Here is a 19,165-nt window from a genome sequence, read left to right as displayed (position 1 = left end):
GAAATTTAAGGCTGTTCATTGATAAGAAAATAAACTAATAAAATGTTAGGAGCTTCCCCAAAGAGGCAGAATATTACAGTGTTTACAGTAAGTGGGTTATTATTTGTCTATTAATTCTCCATCTTTTCCAGTCTTTTGTTCAAAAGGCCTTCCTCTTTGAATCTAAAGACAAACAGACCAACTATGATGATTCAGACTGAGTTGGTCTTTTGGCAAAATTGGTAGAAATGCATAGCTGAAATTCATACAGCTGTATGCTTCCATCTTCTTACCCAGGAGAGAGAAAATGAAATGGTTCCAACTGCGCAGAAAATAGTGTTAAAAAATGTGAAATGATGCCATATAGTACCAGTGCAATACCTGTTCAAAGGAATCCACCACTTGACCTGCGGAGGACATTTATTCTGTAACACACTGAGAAGATACTCGTAGTTCTATAGAGATGTTCAGAAAGAGTCTGACAGTGGCTAAAGCATGTGCACATCTGATCTGTGGTTGTTCCTTTATCTTGTTATTGTGGGTGCCTTAAGAGTTTGGTTTGGTTTGGTTTGGTTTGGTTTGGTTTGTTGGTTGTTCTTACTTGAACTGAGTACAAGTCCCCTCCTGTAAAATAGTTTTCTATGATCCTTCTAATGGACATCATGTAAAGTGCTTGAGAAGCATTGTGACATTTCAAAAAAAAATTAATTGCCAAAAAGACACATCAGGATTTCCCATGATGCCTGTGATTCATAGTTTTCCTTGCATTAGATTTTGTTATACTTCAAATATTGTGTAATATTGCTTTTTTTCCAAATCTCTTTTCTACTTTAGCAAAAAACATTAAGATTGGGGAATTTAATAGCAATGTCTGAGTTTTTACATTTTCTATTAAAATATACTTACCAGTGAAATTTTCCTAATGGAGATTTTGATATAGGATTGTTCTCACAGGAAAATCAATTTACAATAGTCCTGGAAGTAAATTTACCATATACTAGCTATGAGACACTAGCTATTCATGGGCACTTCTAATTGGAAGCCAGTTAGACATGTTAATATAGGAACATACCTAAAAAAATGAGTCATGTTTAAATTCATCTGTTGGTCCTTTAGAACTCATTAGTCTGGACTGGGGTAATGTGTTTAGCCAGCATCTTCACTGGAGTTAACATGAGTCCTGCTACCTTGGAGCATGGGTAGAACTAAACTGTGGCTTTTTGCAGTTGATTTCAGTCTCTTATCTTAACTGTGCAAAGTAGACTTGTTTGTGCTTCACCAACTCAAATGATGTCCACATAGAGAACTGGTACAAAGTAGATAATGTTCCTTCAAGAACAACCTTTCTCCTATAGGGTTCAGGTGAGATTTTTGAAGATGACAGTAAGTGTGTTGACTGCTATCTTTCCTTCAGTCATCTGCATGATATTAATTGCATATTCTTCTAATTGATTCTTCTAATTTTGGAAGAGGTCTTTGAGAGTTTACAGCATTTTCTTCTGGATTTTTTTAGTGCAAAAATAAGTAAAACTTGATTACAGGTTAACAAGTTTGCCTGAAACAGGCTTCAGTCCTACTAACAGAAAAAATAAGTACTGTATCCACTGGTATTGGGCAATTGGTAGTAAGATATTTTTGGTATTATGAGCAAGGCTTGAATTATTCCAGTCTATGTATTTCATGGTGTGGAATAATTGTAATAGTGATAAAGAGCAGTGATGTATCTTGTTATCTTATGGTGACATGGATTTTATTGTCTGTACATGGCAGTAGCTGGAAGTGTTGATCTTTTTTTCAAGATCTATATCTAAGGCTTACTTTCATTCAGTAACATGTGTCAAGTTCCATAATCACTTATTTCTCTGAGTGCCTGTGTCTGTATCAGTTAGTTTTCAGGTTCTTTTAACTTACTGTTTAGCAGGGTGATTGTGGTGTACACTTAAAATAATTAAACCAAAATAGAGCTTTTAGCATAACTACTCATGATTGTTGTTGACATGCCTCAGTAGCTAACTAAATATTTGAAGTGCACTTGTTATTCCTTTCAGTAAGATTTTACAAGTTGGCAAGACATTATAATAGACTGGAAAAAATAGAAAACTGTTCTAAAATAGTACATTTAGAAAAGCTGAATGTCTTTGTTGACACCCTTCAAACACAACATCCTTGATCATAGCCTTTTCGGACTTCTTTGTGCAATTCTACTTGTGTGAAAACTGAGAAGATGTGTTCACATACTTTGTTTTGTTTTTCTATTTCTGTTCCCTTTTCTTTGTGAGCCAGCAGTCTGGACTTCTATTGTTAGGTCCTTACAGCTACCAAAAACCCTCCACCAAACCCAAATCAAAAAACCCAGAGCTAAGAAAGAGCTAAGATCTTCCTAAACACTGTTAGGGTAGTATATTCCAGCATGTAATAGAATTGTCTCACTTTACATCTTAAACAGACACAGAACAGAATGAAACTGATGGCAGATAACTACGATGATGACCATCACCACTACCACCACCATCACCACCACCACCATCATCGATCTCCTGGGAGGCCGCAACACTCCAACCACAGACCCTCTCCAGATCAGGTTAGTCACCTCTTTTTTCACCTTCAGTTTTATAATTTTACTATTTTGATATTTCAAGATAAATATTCCAAAGAAATAATAAGCAAGTGATATGTGCTTTGAACTGAAACTAATAGCTTTGGTACTTATTTCCATCCCTGAAACAATTTAAACATTTTTGCTTTTTGTCTGGTGTCTTATATTTTTCTTCCCTATCTTTCTTTAGAAGTTTTACAGCTGTTTTCAGCATTTCATAAGTCCACTTTTTCAGCAGAAAATCAGTGAAAAATTTCCTACTTAGTGATTACTACTGATTTCAGAAGTATGCACTTTTTAGAATAATTTTTTGTTTATTTAAAGTAAATGGATTAATCATTAGTATTGAAAAACCTGTGCAGCAGTTCCCTTTGGCAACTTGTAAACCAATGGTTCTAAACTTTTTTTGAAAGTGTCTTTCTGTTGAAACTTTCAAATAACAGATATAGCTTAAAATCAATAGTGATGCATTTTAACTAGGCAAGATAAACCAAATTCCAGAAAAGTTTTAGTTTAAAAATGCTTAGTAATTCAGTATTATTCTTCTCAGAATATTATTCTTCTTAGAGTCCTGTGTTTCAGAAAGGACAAATAGCTGTCCTAATTACATGGTCTTCTAGAGTATGTTAACTGAGCATGCTAGCATTGAACCTTTTCTCCTCCACCCGGGGTGAAAAACCATCCTTAATCTCAACATGCTTTGATTTTGTAAATTTCAATATTTGTTTACAAATAAATACAATTTTTAAACAGAAATATTTTTGTAAATATGTAACTCATTTGCTTTTAATGATACTATTTTATAATATTAATGATATGAAAGTGAAAATTAAAATACAAAATTATTAAACCACGTTTACTGTCACACAGTTTTAACTTAATATTTACACTGTTTATGTTTGGAATGAGGAGGTTGTGATGTTCTGTGGTTTATTAGCATTCCAACACTTTGTCTTTTGGAATACTTTAATGTGGTTTTTCAGATAATGTTGCTTTCAATAGCCAGAAATTTGCTAAGTGTCCAGTGTGCAAGCTCAGTACTTCTGGTTCATGGACAGCTGGGTGAAGCAGACACCTTGACCAAAAAGTTTATTGTTTTGATATGTTTGAAACAGATGTTTCCAAACAGAAAATGCTGCACCTTTTATTTCTGGAAAGCTTAAAGATCAGATCCACCAAAAATAAAGTATCTGCTTTAATTTTATAGTTATGATATTGAAAATAATGCTATAGTATTGCTATAGCTATTAATAATGTTATAGGTATTAGTTATAGCTAGTTATCATTATAAAGTTACAGTATTGAAAACAATAAATTCTTTAATTCATTATGTAATTATATAAAATATACATTATATTTGTATATATACACACTAAAACAGTATTTCAAATTCTAGTGACAACTTTATCTCATCCTTAAAATACCCTTCTGCAGTGAGCATGTTTTCATAATTGTTTTCTGAGGTGTCTGGGTCTGATACTGGTAAAAATTTGTTATGGTGAAAAAATAGTGTGTGTTTGTGTACATGCATGCATGTATGTCTATGTGTGTATGAAATGCTAAACCACAAGAATTACAAGTGAAAGAAGCTAAGCCGTAGTAGATGAAATTTCAAGAAACAAACTTCTGTTTTGAAATTAAAACATATATGTAAGACATGCTGCCAGCATGCCATGTATTTGCAGCTGATTCTGGGTGATGCTATTCCATTTCAAATTAATATGCTTAGTAGGTGGAGAGCTTGTCAGCTATGGATGGAGTCTGGCCTGAAGATGACTTTCAAATTTTAAGATAGAATTCTTTTCACTATATGACTCTTTAGCCTACTACAATAAGTGAGCGTTGAAAACTGTAGGAGTTTTAGGAGGAACTCAGTCACAGTAGGACAAGGGGGAAAGTTATCCTTATATGTATTTATCTGGAGTAGGAAAAACAGTCTATAGAAGCAAGTAGTAGAGAACCCTGGGGGAAAATAAAACATTGCTTTTATATGAAGAATCATTGTTTGATACTAAATTAGTTTATAAGTTCATAATGTCTGGGTAGAAATAAAAGGGAAAAACATTGGTGAAGTTATAATGGGGGTGTATGATACACTACTGAATTAGGAATAGGGGACGAAGAGGCAAATGATGCTTTTTTTAGAATGACCAATAGGGTTGTATTAAAGACAGGAAGTGGTACGTATGAGAAAACTCAATTTCTTTGATGCCAACTAAAAAAAACCCCAAAACCTGAACAGCAGAACACAGAATCCTTCAAGTTCTTGGAACATATTAAGAACAACTTTTTCTTTCAGAAAGTAGAGAAGGGTATTAAGGACTTGCTGTCTTGGTTTTAGTTCTATTTCTGATTAAAAGAGATAGGTTGGCTGAGTTTATGAAAGAAGGCAAAATTGTCTTCAAAATTTTGTGCAAGGAATAGAATGAGAAAAACAGAACGAAGGTAAGAGATACGAAAAACCAGGTAACAACCACCTCTGTGTTACTGAAACCCAGACACTGGTTTCAACTAACTCTAGAAACCTAAACGTGGAAAGAAAATATGAGGGACAGGACAATGTAAGAGAGCTAACATTTAGTGACGAAGGTGCTTTTCAATGCACAATAACAGGTTATTCAGGGAAGAGAATGGTAAGAAGCATAATGAAAGTCTGTATCAAAACATCTTCAAGAACTTAAAAAACTTAAATTACATGAAAGATGGAAATGGGTACATGACAGAGCACACAAAATACTAGCTATTTTACTAGTATTTACTAGTATTCTCAGTTTTACTCTGAACTATTTATGATTACATTCAACAACTCTCATGCAGGATATAGGAGATTCCTGGAGGCTCAAGGAAGGCAAACACTGTTCTCATCTTTACAAATAAAATGTATGGGGATTTATGAATAACTTTATTTTAGACCCTGGAAAGTTATGGAATAAATGTCAGTGAATCCATAGAAAGCCCATAGTCTTTTTACTGTTCATTTTCAGTAGCTTGATGTCATAGAATCATAGAATCATTTAGGTTGGAAAAGACCTTTAAGATCATCCAGTCCAACCATTAACCTACACTACCAAGTCCACTCTAAACCAATCAAGGGTAGACTAGACTAAAATCAAGAGTAGACTAGTCTGTATCAGACTGTGTGATGGTATCTATCTATCCATCTCAGTGTATATCAAATCACTTTATACTTGCTTTGCCCTTATCCTCTTTTCCTAATCATCAACTGGTGGTTTCTATCCTAGCCCAGATAAACTATTTTTACATTACATTCTTGAAGACATGAGATTGTTTACCACCATGTGCTCACTTTATTTTTGCACTCTTTCCTAGGTGACAGTTTTGAGCCACTCTCTAAAACAGAATGCAGGTCTAGATGGCTGTTACATAGCATACCCATCCTATATTTAGTCTGCCTGTATTTGTCAAGGACAAATTATGTCAAGCAAATCGAATTTCCTTTGATAGGGCAACTGACTTTGTAGCTAAAGAAGAAAGTGGTAGCTGTGACATACTTTGGATTCATAAGGCCTTTAATGCTGTCCCACCATATATTTGTAATATACAAAGAAATACATTAATTTGTAATGTAATTGTAAAATGCATTACAATAATAAAAGCTGTAACTATAAATAACACTATTTTAATTTAATTAATTATGAAATCACCATGAGATGGGTGTGCAACTGATACAAATAACATGCTACAGACAAATTTTCTGTTACTCATTGTCAGACAGGAGGGACATTTACAGCAGGGTTCCAAAGAGGTCTGTCCTTTATCTGCTTCTGTGGAGTATTTTTTTTAGAAATTATTTCAGTGATGAAATAGAAAAAAACATGAATATTGTTGATAATGGACCAAGCTGCAAGAAGCTGCAGGCATTGTATGAGCGGTTAAACTGCTCAATAAGCTGCTCCAGTTTCAATAAACTGGAGAGGAAGTCTAGAATAAGTAATCTGAAATTCAGTAAAGACAAGTCCATTTACAAGGGAGAAATCACATGTACTGATGAGGCAATAGCATGGAAAAAGGAATCTGGATTGCACATAATATACGGCAACAATGGAATATTATTGCAATGAAGTTGGATCTAATTCTGGGATGGATGTAATACTGGAAGAGAAGCAGGAAGCAATTATTCTGTTCTTTCAAGCACTGGTGAGACCTCATCTGAAAAGCTGTATACAGTTTTGATCACCACGCTTTAAGAAAGATAGACAAATTAGAAAGGGACAAAAGGAAAGCAACAAGAATGATAGGAGTTTTAGAGAACATGACCTATGAGGAAGGCTTAAAGAACTGGGTTTGTTTAGTCTAGAAAGTACTAAAGGGGAGACATAAGTCTTCTAATACAAAAATGTTGTTGTAAAGAAGACGATGATCAATTGTATTCCAGTGCCCACTGGAGAAAGAGTAGGAGTGGTAAATTTAATTTATACCAAGAATAACTAGGTTAGTTATTGAAAAAAGGAAACTTTTTCAGTATGAGTCTAATGACTCTGTGAGTGGAAAGAAAATGTGGACATTCTTTCCTATACATGTAATGGAAGCTCCTTTCGTGGAGATTGTTAAGAACAAGTTAGATGAGTATCTGTGGTGCATGATAATCGCTTTATTTCATCTTGTGTTGGTGCATTGGGCTTGGAGTAGGTGTTCTCCTGAAGTACTGCCATCCCTAAATTTCCACAGACTCTGTGAACAATGGATTAGCTCAGCAAATGTTTACTTGTAAAGCAAGCAAATAGGAGATCCATAGCAAAATCCTTGCTGAGATAATCTTTGAGAACAGCACAGTCAATAATAATCATGAGTGAACTCTAGTCACTGCTTTAGCTTCCATTTTTCAATCATGGATTTTTTTTTTTTTTTTACTTTCTGTGTTCTGTGTTATTTACCATTCCATACAGCATTCTTTTGTACAGCAATTTGATTGCCCTTTGCCATACAAACCTGTATTTCCCATTCAATAGCATATTACACATAAATTCTAGATATGTGGGTTTTGATGACCATAATCCAACATACTGCTAGTGATTTGAAACCACAGAATAAACTGAAAAAATAACAAACTTGCAAATCACCAGAGGGCATTTTTAATTTTGTAAGGAGACAAGAAAGTGGTGCATATTGTAACATAAATGCCATTTAATTTAGTGAATGCTAGGAAGGGTTTTTGAAAGTTTTCTCACAAATTCTGGAGAGAAAGAGTTAGTTGAACATACAGTGTTAATCTTGAAACATTTCTCATTTCTACGGATAATACTGGATTTTCTAATTTATATGCAACATTTATATAGAAAAATATATGCATGTTATTATATATGGCTCTAAAAGCATGTACATGTGCACTTGAGTACATATTTGTAAGGAAAAATAAGACATTTCCTGATGTAAAACACTGCATATATGCTACTGTGAGCCTAACCCCCCTTTAAAGAGAATGGTGTACCACCAGTGGCTTGGAGGAAAAATACACACACTTCCTGCTTGAAATATGCATGCTTTTTACATGGTGATGTTGAGGTATTGACATTTTGTTTTAATGATCATGTTTTTGTTATAACTGTTACTCAATATCATATCCTGCTATGGGCAGCATGTGGCAGCATAGTTCTAGATGTAGTAAAGGGTAGGATCTCTGACTTCTCCTGATGAACTAATTGGGCATCTTTTTTCAGATGTAATGGATGTGTTTAGGTCTTCTGGCTGCTGCTAGGGAGCAAAGCCAAGTTTCCAGCCACTTCTTGCCTTTATCAACTCTTTTTTTGCTGTTCTGTTTAGGGAGAGGTATAGGTTGGCAACCTTTTTTGCCCTTGTATGTCTTCACCTAAACTCTGGGGAATATTTAAGAAAACTTCACAAGCAGTAGGAAGACTCTAACTGTCCTCTGCCCGTACACATGGTCACATTACAGTGAGTCATGATGTGTTCCCTCGTTATGTTGGTGCATCTGATTTTTATTTGATATAAATAAATTTCTGGGGATTGAGTGATGCCATGTCAATAACATTGCAATATTAACCATTTTTACTAGTCTTTAAAAAAGTTGGAAAAAAAGATAATTTTGCAGCTTTGCACTAAAAACTGAAGTTTATTCTTTTCAGTTTTGGCTTGAGAGTTGGCAATCTTTCTTAAATTCCACCTGGAAACATTTTGGCAGTCAGTGTGTATCCTGGAGTGCGGGTGTAATACTCCTAGCATGAAAATGAGTTTAATAAGCATTCTGTACTAGCTTCAGTTTCCAAGGAGTTGTAATATGTAGCCCCTTGTAGAGTGCATTACAGTAATCTAATCTGGATCGTTGCATCCAAGATCTATCTGGAACAAAAAAACCCCATGGCTAAATAAATTTGAACTTCCAGATTTAGAAGCTGTCCAGCCCCATAGTGTAGACTTCATCATAAAGCCTACTGTCCAGCTCCCTGCCTCTCTTACTTCTCACCTCTACATACTTACTGGTTTTCCTTAAAAACTTTTTCTCTTGGCCTGTTGCCCGCATCATCTTTCAGTTTTCTTCCTTGTACTGAAAATGTTTTAAAGGAAGTGCCTGTTTGTGTCACACAAGTGACTGTGTGCCCTTGAAGCAAATTGCTGTTACTGTCGAAAGTTGATAGGAATGTGCACTTTTGTATTCCCTGCCACAGCTGCCTTACTGTACTGAAGTCCTTTTGTCATTTTTTCTCTTGCACTTTTACTGTAGTAACAGGTGTGTAAGTTACTAACCAACAGGGAATTCTGTCTTGCTAACCACAAGTCTGGTCAAATTGGGACATCTCATTCCCTTTGGTTTTCAAATCTCAGATGCCTTTCTGCCCCTCCATATTTGTATCCTGTTCTGAGTTTCAGGCTCTAGTCACCCATATTCACTTACTACTAATTTCCGTGGGCATTGTACATTCCTTGCTGTCTCTGAAACAGTCCTTAACTTACTGGCACATATGACAGATCTCTAACTCTAGGATGGTCTCCACATGGCAAATAGCATTCTTTTGCTGTCACCCAGGACTTTCCTGTTCAAGTTCATGAGATCTTTGCTATGTGGTTGAAAGGTCCTAAGTTCAAGTTGCTGCTTATGGACTATATAGTAAAAAACTGTACTCAATTATTTCAATTAAAAGCAACATCTCTACATAAAAAAGGGCCTTGAAGTTGTGTAGGTAATCTAGGACATGTATGTGTCTAGGATATACTTAGGTTAGTTTGATGGCATTGTTAACAGGAAGTTATGCTATTTGAGAGGGCATATGGAAGAACTTGATTCTGCATCCACACAGTGGAAGGCTGAAGGTATAATATCTGAAGAATTTTCATACTTTAGGACTTTATTGCCAATCCTGATGATTATAAGAACCATCAAATCTTTTTACTTCCCGTAGTACTGGAGATTTTTAAAGACATAAAATGTAAGGTGTTTCTCATCTCATAAGAGTTTCCTGAATTCCCAGGCTGTAGTTGAACCAAAGTTGAATGCTTTACTCCATGGTCACCAAGGCTACAAAAATATTTTAATTTTGTTTTACGATGAGAGATGATATTTTCATAAAAAAGAATCTGATTTTAGGAAAAAAATATGAATATCATAGGGTGTGCCATAAAGCTGTAGGAACTGGCTGCTTTCCAAAAACTTGGCCCTATTCTTAGAAGCTGTAATTAAGGATGGAATGTCACGTAGTGTCTTAAGCATGTAGCATGTCCTTTTAATCTTTTAATCTAGTCTGGCTATGTAGAAGTTTTGTTCCTATTTAAAACATTTTTGATGGCCCTTCTACAATGTGGTGGTGTTCAGAAGTAATTTGTCACAAACTCACTGTCAAGTGTTCCATTACTCTGAAATCACAGCAGAGAGGCCTAAAAGGTAGTTCAAGCTTTCTGAACTACCCTCTTATCTAAAGGAAAAGTCCTCCTTACTAGGACAGTGATGGGGCAGCGTGTATCTGAAGCTTCCCTTACTGCCACTCTCCAGTCAGAAAGCCAGCTTTTAAAGAACTATCTGATAGCTGTCTTTGTATTAAATTCATGTCATTTTGCTGGTAAATTCATTCATTTGAGAAAAGAAATCACATGCAATGATGCACGAAACTTGACAACAATCTGACTGTTGCAAAGTAGGAGTACGCCACTAAAAACTAACTCTTTGAAGACGACCATGCACTCTCAAAAAAAGTGTTCATTGGTTTGTGAAGTGGTGACTGGTCTTGGCAACAGGTCTTTGTTCATCAGCTGGAACTGCTAAATGTTGTTGGAGTTGCTGAAAGACAATATGTGAAAAACTGAACAGGTCAGGTGGGATTCTGTTTGAGGTGGATGACTTTGAAATTGGAGCCACAGGACAGTTGAACAATGATATGAAATTTTAGTATCTGGATCCTGATCTGCAAATCACTGTATTGATCCATATATAATTTTAGGGGAAAGGAGTGCATGCTCCTTTCTGGATTTTCATAGCCCTGGCTGTTAGCTCAATGCCTTTTATTCTGTGGCCATACTGGAAAACTGCCAACCTCAAACTCCTGAATAGGCCTCAGGAATATTGAAACTGAGATTTGTCTTTAAAAAAAAAAAAACCAACAAATCAAAAAAAAACCCCACAAAACCAAACAACACAACTTAAAGGGAGGACAAACATAAACCAAAACAGGTTATTTTTAGCTTATTCAAATAACCATGGTTATTTGAAAAGAGTAAAATTCTTCAAACTTCTTTAGACTGTGAATAGAAAGTTCAATGTGAGCAGAAGTTTAGCATCTGGAAAACTGAAATATCATGTTTGGGAGTTTTCTGCAACTTTAAAACTTTGTCTTTTAGTTGTTCAGGAAAGAAGAAACAAAAAGAAGGGGAAACCCCAAAGCACCAGAGATATTTTAGTATATAAACGAAGTGATATGATATAGCTGTTTAAAGCAGCAAGTTGGAATTATTGGCTCCCTCCCTGACCCAGATTTTGTTTAATATTATGCGTGTTTCTTTATCCTGTATGTTTACACGTTGTATTTGGGCAGGTGTGAGCCTGCTCTTGTCTGTTCACTAAATGTATGTGAACTTGTTCTGCTGGTGCCTCAAGGTGCAAGGAAGCACTCAATTGCATTAGCACAGTGCTGAGCCTGCACTAAGCTCATCGGAGTCACATGGATTTATTTAATTTAGGAATTGGGGCAGGGCAAGTTTTGCTTGTCAGTACATTCTGTATAAACAATCCTGGGCATACACACTGTAAATAGCTAGTATTGTGCTGGATTAATTAGTGTTTTGAGATCTCAGGAGTGCAGTGCAAATTAGTCATATAAATGCTTTCACATTTTTAAGTATTTCCTCTAATTTTTCATCTTTGCTACACATATTGTCCCTCCAGAAAAAAGAACTTGTGATTCATATCACACATTGTTCAGACTTGTTGAAATGAATGCAATAAAAATCCTATTTGTATCATGGTCACCATTAAAAAGTCAATTTTCTGATTAAATTGTATGCAGTTATCATAGCTATGTTGTTTACTATAAACATGCTACTAAATGGCAAATACTCTTCTAATGAGGATGTAATTTCTGTCTATGCATTTCCCAAAAGTTAGTAAGTGTTATCATAAGCTTATTTCAGTAGATACAGAGAATTTTTCCTGCCTCTGACATCTCTCTAGGTATTTCTGTCTACTTTACCCTAAAACTGAAATAGTCTTCTGCAGAGGCTAACCCAGATTTTGAGGATGATATGCTTGGTTTCAAACCTAATTTTCATTGTGGATTACATTGTACTTGTGATGGAACAAAAGAGCAAGCCTTGAAATTTGGAAAAGTCTGCTCTGAGTTTGCTTTTATCTTTCAGGGATACTCTAGTTCTTGATTTTGGTATACTGCCATTTTACAGTTACAAACATTGTGCCTCTACTCAAGGTTTCTCATTTAAGTAAGAGCCAATAGAAGTTTGCAATATTTGTTAATGCTTTTGTTATTCCTACCTCTTAATTGTAATTACAGTGTAGCCAGATAATGTTTCATATATCTTTTAATTATCTTAATTTTGTAATTTGAGTAAGAGACCAGCTAAACTGGAGCTGTATTAAGAGTAAGAAGTAGAAAATAGGTTTTGCCGTCTATGATACCTCCAGGAGATGGATTTTGTATATTGAAAAGTTATACCTCTCCTTTGCTTACAGAAATGAATTTATTTTATGTTTTGAGGTTTAATGAATGTGATATAAATGTATACATACTGCTCAGTGTGTATATTTATATATATATCTGTATTTATATGTTAGCTTTGCAGTCTTTTCCACATATGGAAGAATTTTTTGAGATCATGTTTAGCTATAAAAACCTCTCCCCCTCACTTCCCCTGAATGTGTGTGTTAGAATATAAAACACTTATATAGAGGTTTACGTTTATCATATATTTCTTACTAGAAAAATTAACTGCCACCGTCATAGTCTAAAATAGGTCTTTAGACCAGCTGAAAGAGCCAAAAATGCATTTCTGGGAGACAGTAACTTGATAACAAAAGTTGCATATCTGGTGCTGGTTACTTAAGTGAGATAACATGTCACAGGCTTTCACTACAAAGGGGACCATAAATTTTTGCATTGCAAATCTGATTTCACGGACCACTTCTTCTAAGAAGCATTGGGTTTCCACTTCATCTAGTGATAAAGCTTTAGAATGCATGAGTATCTGGTGAAACATCTTATTCATGTTAATGCCAGCCTGGGTGTTGTAAAGTAAGTGGTCAGAAACAACCTTCCACTTCCCCCCATCAACAGTATATTATGTTTGATTTTAGCCTAACTATATGCAAATAGAGCAAATGGTGAGATGGCTTTTATGGCCATTTTCATAATTGGATGATGCATGGTTACTTGTGACCCCTTCTGTTATGGATAGGTTTGAAAATAGACCTGTGACATAAATGCGTATTGCTGAAGCAATTTTTAAGATTTATTCAACTTTTTGAATATACAAATGAAACATAAAGACCTTCTAAAACTCTACACACCAAAGCCATAAGTGAATCCAGTGTTAGTCTTCCCCCTTGCCAGTTACAGGCTCAGTTCTTCAAATCATTCATGCACAAAACTCTTCTGTAGTCAATTGTTCTGTGTATGGAGAGTTCGTGCGATTAGTCCTTAGCTATGTTTGCTTCTAGAAATTGAGTAGCAGATAAAAGTCTCTATAAGCTCTGAAAGATCCTGATTCTAGGCTAAGTTCTTGATTTGAAAGAAATGTCATTACATAGCAGGTAGATTTCTGTGTCACAAGGGGAAATTAATATTTGTTAATGTAATTGTTTGCTGTAAGTAGGACAGTTTCACAGTCCAGAGCCAGTAGTTACATGTTTAATGACCCATTAGTAGCCATAGATAATAAGTAGAGTAGCGTAAATCAGTCATCAGAAAGTTAGTTCAAGAGATGAGCAGGTTATCGCTAGATTTATTTAACCCAAGTTAAGACATTAATTCTTAGCGTGCCGGCACATGAAAGGGAAATATGATGAGCCTTGTCAGGAAGGGTCTTCTATTGTGGGAAGAGAGCCAGAAAAGCTTAACTCATCAAGTTTTTAATGTTGCCTGTGTTGCAAAAGCTTTTGTCTAAAAGGAGACTAGGATTTTTTTATTTTTATTTAAAGAATGGATTTTATAAAGGTACTTGTATGCTACAAAAGTGAGGGGACGTGCTGTACTTCAGCTTCATGGAAGTATCTGTTGTCTGTTTTTTGAGTCAGTTTTACTATATTCTTCACTTCACGTAGCCAAATTTTATACACCAGTGGGCCTCATAATAGTGGAGAATTTTGCAGTCTTTGAGCACATCTACATTAGGGTTTTAGTTCTGATCATGAGTGCAGATTTGAATCAAATCTCCTGATCATTCCCACTTACTGCACTATGGTTCATATCCAGAAGTGGTGTTGGAGTGGGCACGCCAAATTCCTATTTGATTAAATTTAACTGAAAGATGTATCCCAGGATGTCCCCCAACACAGTGAAATTGCTAAAGGGAATTCAGTCTTAAAGACAGAGCAAAATTAATCCAGAATACCCCCCGAAGATAGGTGTATTGTACCAATGCCGATTCTCAGTACCAGTTGAGTTTAGCAGTGTGTGTGTCGCAACACACTGCTAAATATAACCTCTTGCAACTATTTCACATTCACCAGTACCCAGGATTATGCTATACGCAGAATGGTTACAAATGGGCTTATAATTTCTGGCATCTGATTATTAAAATTTTTTAGATTTACTTATTCATGTAGACCACGATTAAAGTTATCCTTTGTTTCTAACCTGCTGTGTAATGTAGCCCCTTCTGTCTGAAGGCCAGTGCCTCAAATTTGCTACTGAAACTGATGAACCATAAAGAATTGATGGCTGAGAAATGTGCCTGCAAAACTTGTATCGAGATACACTTCAATAATAAAACAGAATGTATCTTCATACAAGCTTTCTGCATCTGTGTTTAGTGTTTTCCAAGCAGTATTCTTTAAGTTCCTCATCTTGCTACTTTGAAACCAAGTTTTGAGATTTTAATGCTAGGTTTTGTGGCAATTGGATCAGAACAGTAAATCATATTTAGTAACACCCGATATTTCTTTTTAAGATGTTAAGCAAATATGGTAAGTAGCAGCACAGAAAAAAGAAAGGACTAGCAAAAGGATGAGACAAAATCAATGAATTAATAATCTATGAATAGCGCATGTACACAGGCTTTCATAGTACTTGAGATTATACCACTGTACTGTGCCTAAATATATGTCCAAATTAGAGACTTGGATGTCAGTCCGAAAAAGCCAAGGCATTCAATATCTTAAATATTTTGAATTTTTGATAATTTTATAATAGTTAAGCATGCATACTAATTTATTAGTTCAAATGGTATTTCTTGAACTTTGGTTTTTTCCCTTTTTGCTTGTCTGTAATTGAGATTTTGCTTTGCAGTTTTTGTCATTGAATTACTGTTCTTGACCCTATAAACCAATGAAAGATCCAAGTTTAAAAAGCAGTTAATGTACACAAACATTAATCAAAAATTGCTTGATTATAGTTTATTGTTTGAAAGAGCCATAGATTAATGATTCTGTAGGATACACACTGATATGAAAGACTAAGCATACTTCTGGAAGCCTCTGATCCAATATTAATAAATGATAAGGCATAACTGCAGTTTTTATTTTGCTTCGCAGTGTGTCAAGAATGCAAAAATAAGTAATGAACTTAGCTTGAGTCAGAACATCAGTGAAGAATTCTGTATTCTCTTATATTATTTGCATTGAGGTACCAAACCTTAGCTTCTCGATAGAATAGTTTATTCATAAACCCAATGAAAACTACAATCCTGATTCTTACATGCTTTTTGTCCAGTGCTTTTGGGTAGTTCCTATCTATACAGAAAAATCTGTAAAGCCTATAACACTAAGTTAGGATTTACACCATTAAATATCCACTCCTCAAAATGTAACAGGCAGCAGAATGACAAGGATAATTAAGTCTTGTCTCATAACTTTGATCCAATGCACTGGAAGGAGGTAGTGCAGGCTTGAAAACAACCTGTCTGCATAATGGGAATAGCAAGTGATCAATGAGTTCTTTTAATATTCCTTTAAGATCTTGCATTTGTACATCCTGGCTTCTGTTAAATTAAAAAGTGACAGCACATATCATGAAATTATGGTTCTTTGGTTTAATCCTAGTTTTTAAATGAAAAAGAGGGTTGCAATTCTCCGATATCTGTAGGAATTTTACTTTTCTCCTCAACTATCATCAAGCGCCAAGTATTTTTTAGGTCAGTGCATTACCTAGCATCAATACATGACATAATTAATAAACAATAACATATTAGGTAGTAAAGCACATAATTATGAAATGTTGGGCTTTTTTGATAGGGATGCTAAGTGGGTGAGCTCTGCTTAGGTTAGTGCAAGTCTGTTTATCTTCTATAAATCAATAGTGTGTAGAATTGAAAATGAGATATGAACAGATTTTCTGGGGTAGGTATAAATCAAGTCAAAATACTATACAGATACAAGTTTTTAAAACAAGACAGTATGTTGAGACTGGTTTTGAGGTTGCTCTTTATATTAAAAATTTAAAATCCAGTGAGGGTTTGGTTTTTATATTCAATTGTCTGTCAAAACAGTTCACAGTGTTTAATTAATTTTTTATGAACTTGTTAATCACTAAAATTGGAAAATATGTAATAAACTCTTTGTGTACAGAATAAGATCATGGCACAGACATTCTCACTAAAACAGATGTGAAGAAAAAAGATAGAAGAGGATTTTTATTAATTGTAGATGTTGAAGGTGAAATGGACCATGAGCATAATCTGGACCTGACCACTCAATAATTTCTTCATAAATCTGTAATTTTTTAAAATTGTTTTGAATACAGTTAGCCATATCTTTTAGAAAGTGTCCAAGTCTTGATATAAAATCTTCAAGTCATCCAGAACTGATGCGCTATTGAAAAATATGTACCATATTTGCAGTGTAATTACATCCTATAAATCTCTGTCTAGCTTTTTTTCTGCTAGAGAAAAGAGCTGTCTTGTTTTCTGTATGTGTTAGTAAATAGTGATCAAACAATCTTTTAATATTTTCTGAGTGACCAGTTAGGTTGAGTGTCTTTTGTTTCTTACTACCAAGCTTATTTTTCAATAATTTTGTTGTAGTTTCCTGATCTGATTACAGTCTTTCAAATATTCACAAGAGTATGGCATGAGCACTAGGTGTGTAATTCTATTAATGGTCTTATGCTACTGCATGGTGATACAGCAAACTTTTTGATTTTTATTACTCAGCCTGTATTTGTCCTTGTAAATTCAACGTTGTATTACATGTTCACTTCCACCATGATTTGTAAAGCCCTTTTTTGTATCATCGATTTCAGATGCAGTCCCCTGTCTCCTAAGTTTGCCCTGTAAGTTTTCAAATGATGATACTGTATACATGGTTTCAGCCATACATGTATGCGGCTGATAACATTTATTCGGCTAATTCCAAATAGGTTCACTTCTGCAAGCAGTCTTTGTCAGACTTTTCTTTCAGATCATGGGAAAACAAAACAAGTTTGGGATGAGAAAAGATATCCGCAGGTCCCCTTCCTTCTCCAGCAACATTCATTCTATACAGAGCTAATTTTGCTGACACTGTAATCAAATGCCTTGCAGAAATCTCAGCATATTATTTCAAAGCACTTACCTTATCAAAAAGAGTCTCTATGTAATTGAAAAAGATAGAAAGTTATTTTGACAGGACCAGTACTCAATAAAGTGATGTTGATTGACATTAACTGAGCTCCAGCTTTTAATTTATTGCTTATTGTATATCAGGATCAATGCCAAACTATATAGTCTGTAATTTCCCATAATACTCTTCAAAAATATTTGACGATATTTGATTTTCAGCTCTTCTAGAATTCTGTCAAAAAGAGATCACGCAAATAATTGAAGTAAAAAATGTATGTCTGCCTGTTTGAAGATTTACAATACACTAAACAGCAAAACAGCTGTATGTAGTTAGGAGGAGTCATTTGGAAATGTACCGAGTTGCCCACTTTTGTTGATTTTTGCTGTTTTTAAAGATATCACCAAAGATTAACCTAATGCGTTCTGTTAGTGAAATAAGGATCAAACTACTCAGTGGAAAAGAAATCCTTCAGTCTTTCTTCAATCTTTACTCCGGCAAAACTCCTGTCAACTTCAAAGTCAATTCAATTAGTGTTGGTAGGACTGAATAAAAGTAGCTCCTGTAGAATTCAGGAGGGAGGACTCGTATTTTCAGTGAGGCAAACCCAGCTCCTGGAAAGTTTTACAGAATCTGTCCCTTTGTTTCAAACCTAAGTAAGAATATTCAGGCCTTACTGTGTCTTTGCTTTGTGGTGTAGTTGTGCAGGCCTTATAACTAAGATGTGTTCCAAGTTAACTGTAAAAAATTTACCCTCATTTCTTCTGTGTTAAATGATAGCTAAGTTTATAGTGGACTGTCAGATTTCTTTACTTAATTCAGCAACATGCAAGACATCTATCTTAACATCTGGTTTTTAATAACAGTTGACATCTGGGAGCTCTTTTTTATTCCAAGAATGGACTAGGAACAGTAGTGATACTGGCAGTGTATATTTTCAGGCTAAAATTCCTGTCCATTTTGATCATAATTAATTACTATTCATTTTATTTAGTTTTTAGATTTAATTAAGTGCCAGCAATATGTTTCACCAGCTAACTTTCAAAGTTTTGAAACTATAGAATGTGATTTTTTTATGTTTCTAAAATATTAATGGGTGAATTTTAAGGATATCTAAAATGATAGGATTTTATTTGAGTTTGAAATGCTCAGTTAAATGAAAAACATTGTGTTGTGCACCTCTATGTTCTAGCTGAGTATCGTATCAGAATTTGGCACAGTAGAACTATATATAGATATGCACATACACATCTGTGTGTGCATAGATAAAGAATCATTATAAAAAATGTAATCGTCAGTAAATGTATCCAGGGAAGAACATTTCCCTCTCCTGGTTTAGTTCATGGTTTTTGTTTTGTTCTTTTGAACTTCAAGTTTATAATAAATGTGAAGACCGACTTTCTGCTTTCAGCATATCTACA

At 34.8% G+C, this 19,165-nt stretch overlaps 1 protein-coding gene across 1 annotated transcript in view; it reads left to right on the top strand.

Annotated features, from left to right (window-relative positions):
* ERC2 (ELKS/RAB6-interacting/CAST family member 2) overlaps nucleotides 1-19,165 on the top strand; it is a 458,173-nt gene that overhangs the window by 376,450 nt on the left and 62,558 nt on the right. The window contains exon 19 of the mRNA XM_075714165.1: nucleotides 2,426-2,560. Within this exon, the coding sequence (XP_075570280.1) occupies nucleotides 2,426-2,560 (135 nt within the window). The remainder of the gene's footprint in view (nucleotides 1-2,425; nucleotides 2,561-19,165) is intronic.

The sequence above is a fragment of the Pelecanus crispus genome, chromosome 7, assembly GCF_030463565.1.
Source record: "Pelecanus crispus isolate bPelCri1 chromosome 7, bPelCri1.pri, whole genome shotgun sequence".
NCBI classification, from domain to species: Eukaryota; Metazoa; Chordata; class Aves; order Pelecaniformes; family Pelecanidae; genus Pelecanus; species Pelecanus crispus.
Note: the sequence above shows the minus strand (reverse complement) of the source record. Positions and strands in the feature narration are given on the sequence as shown.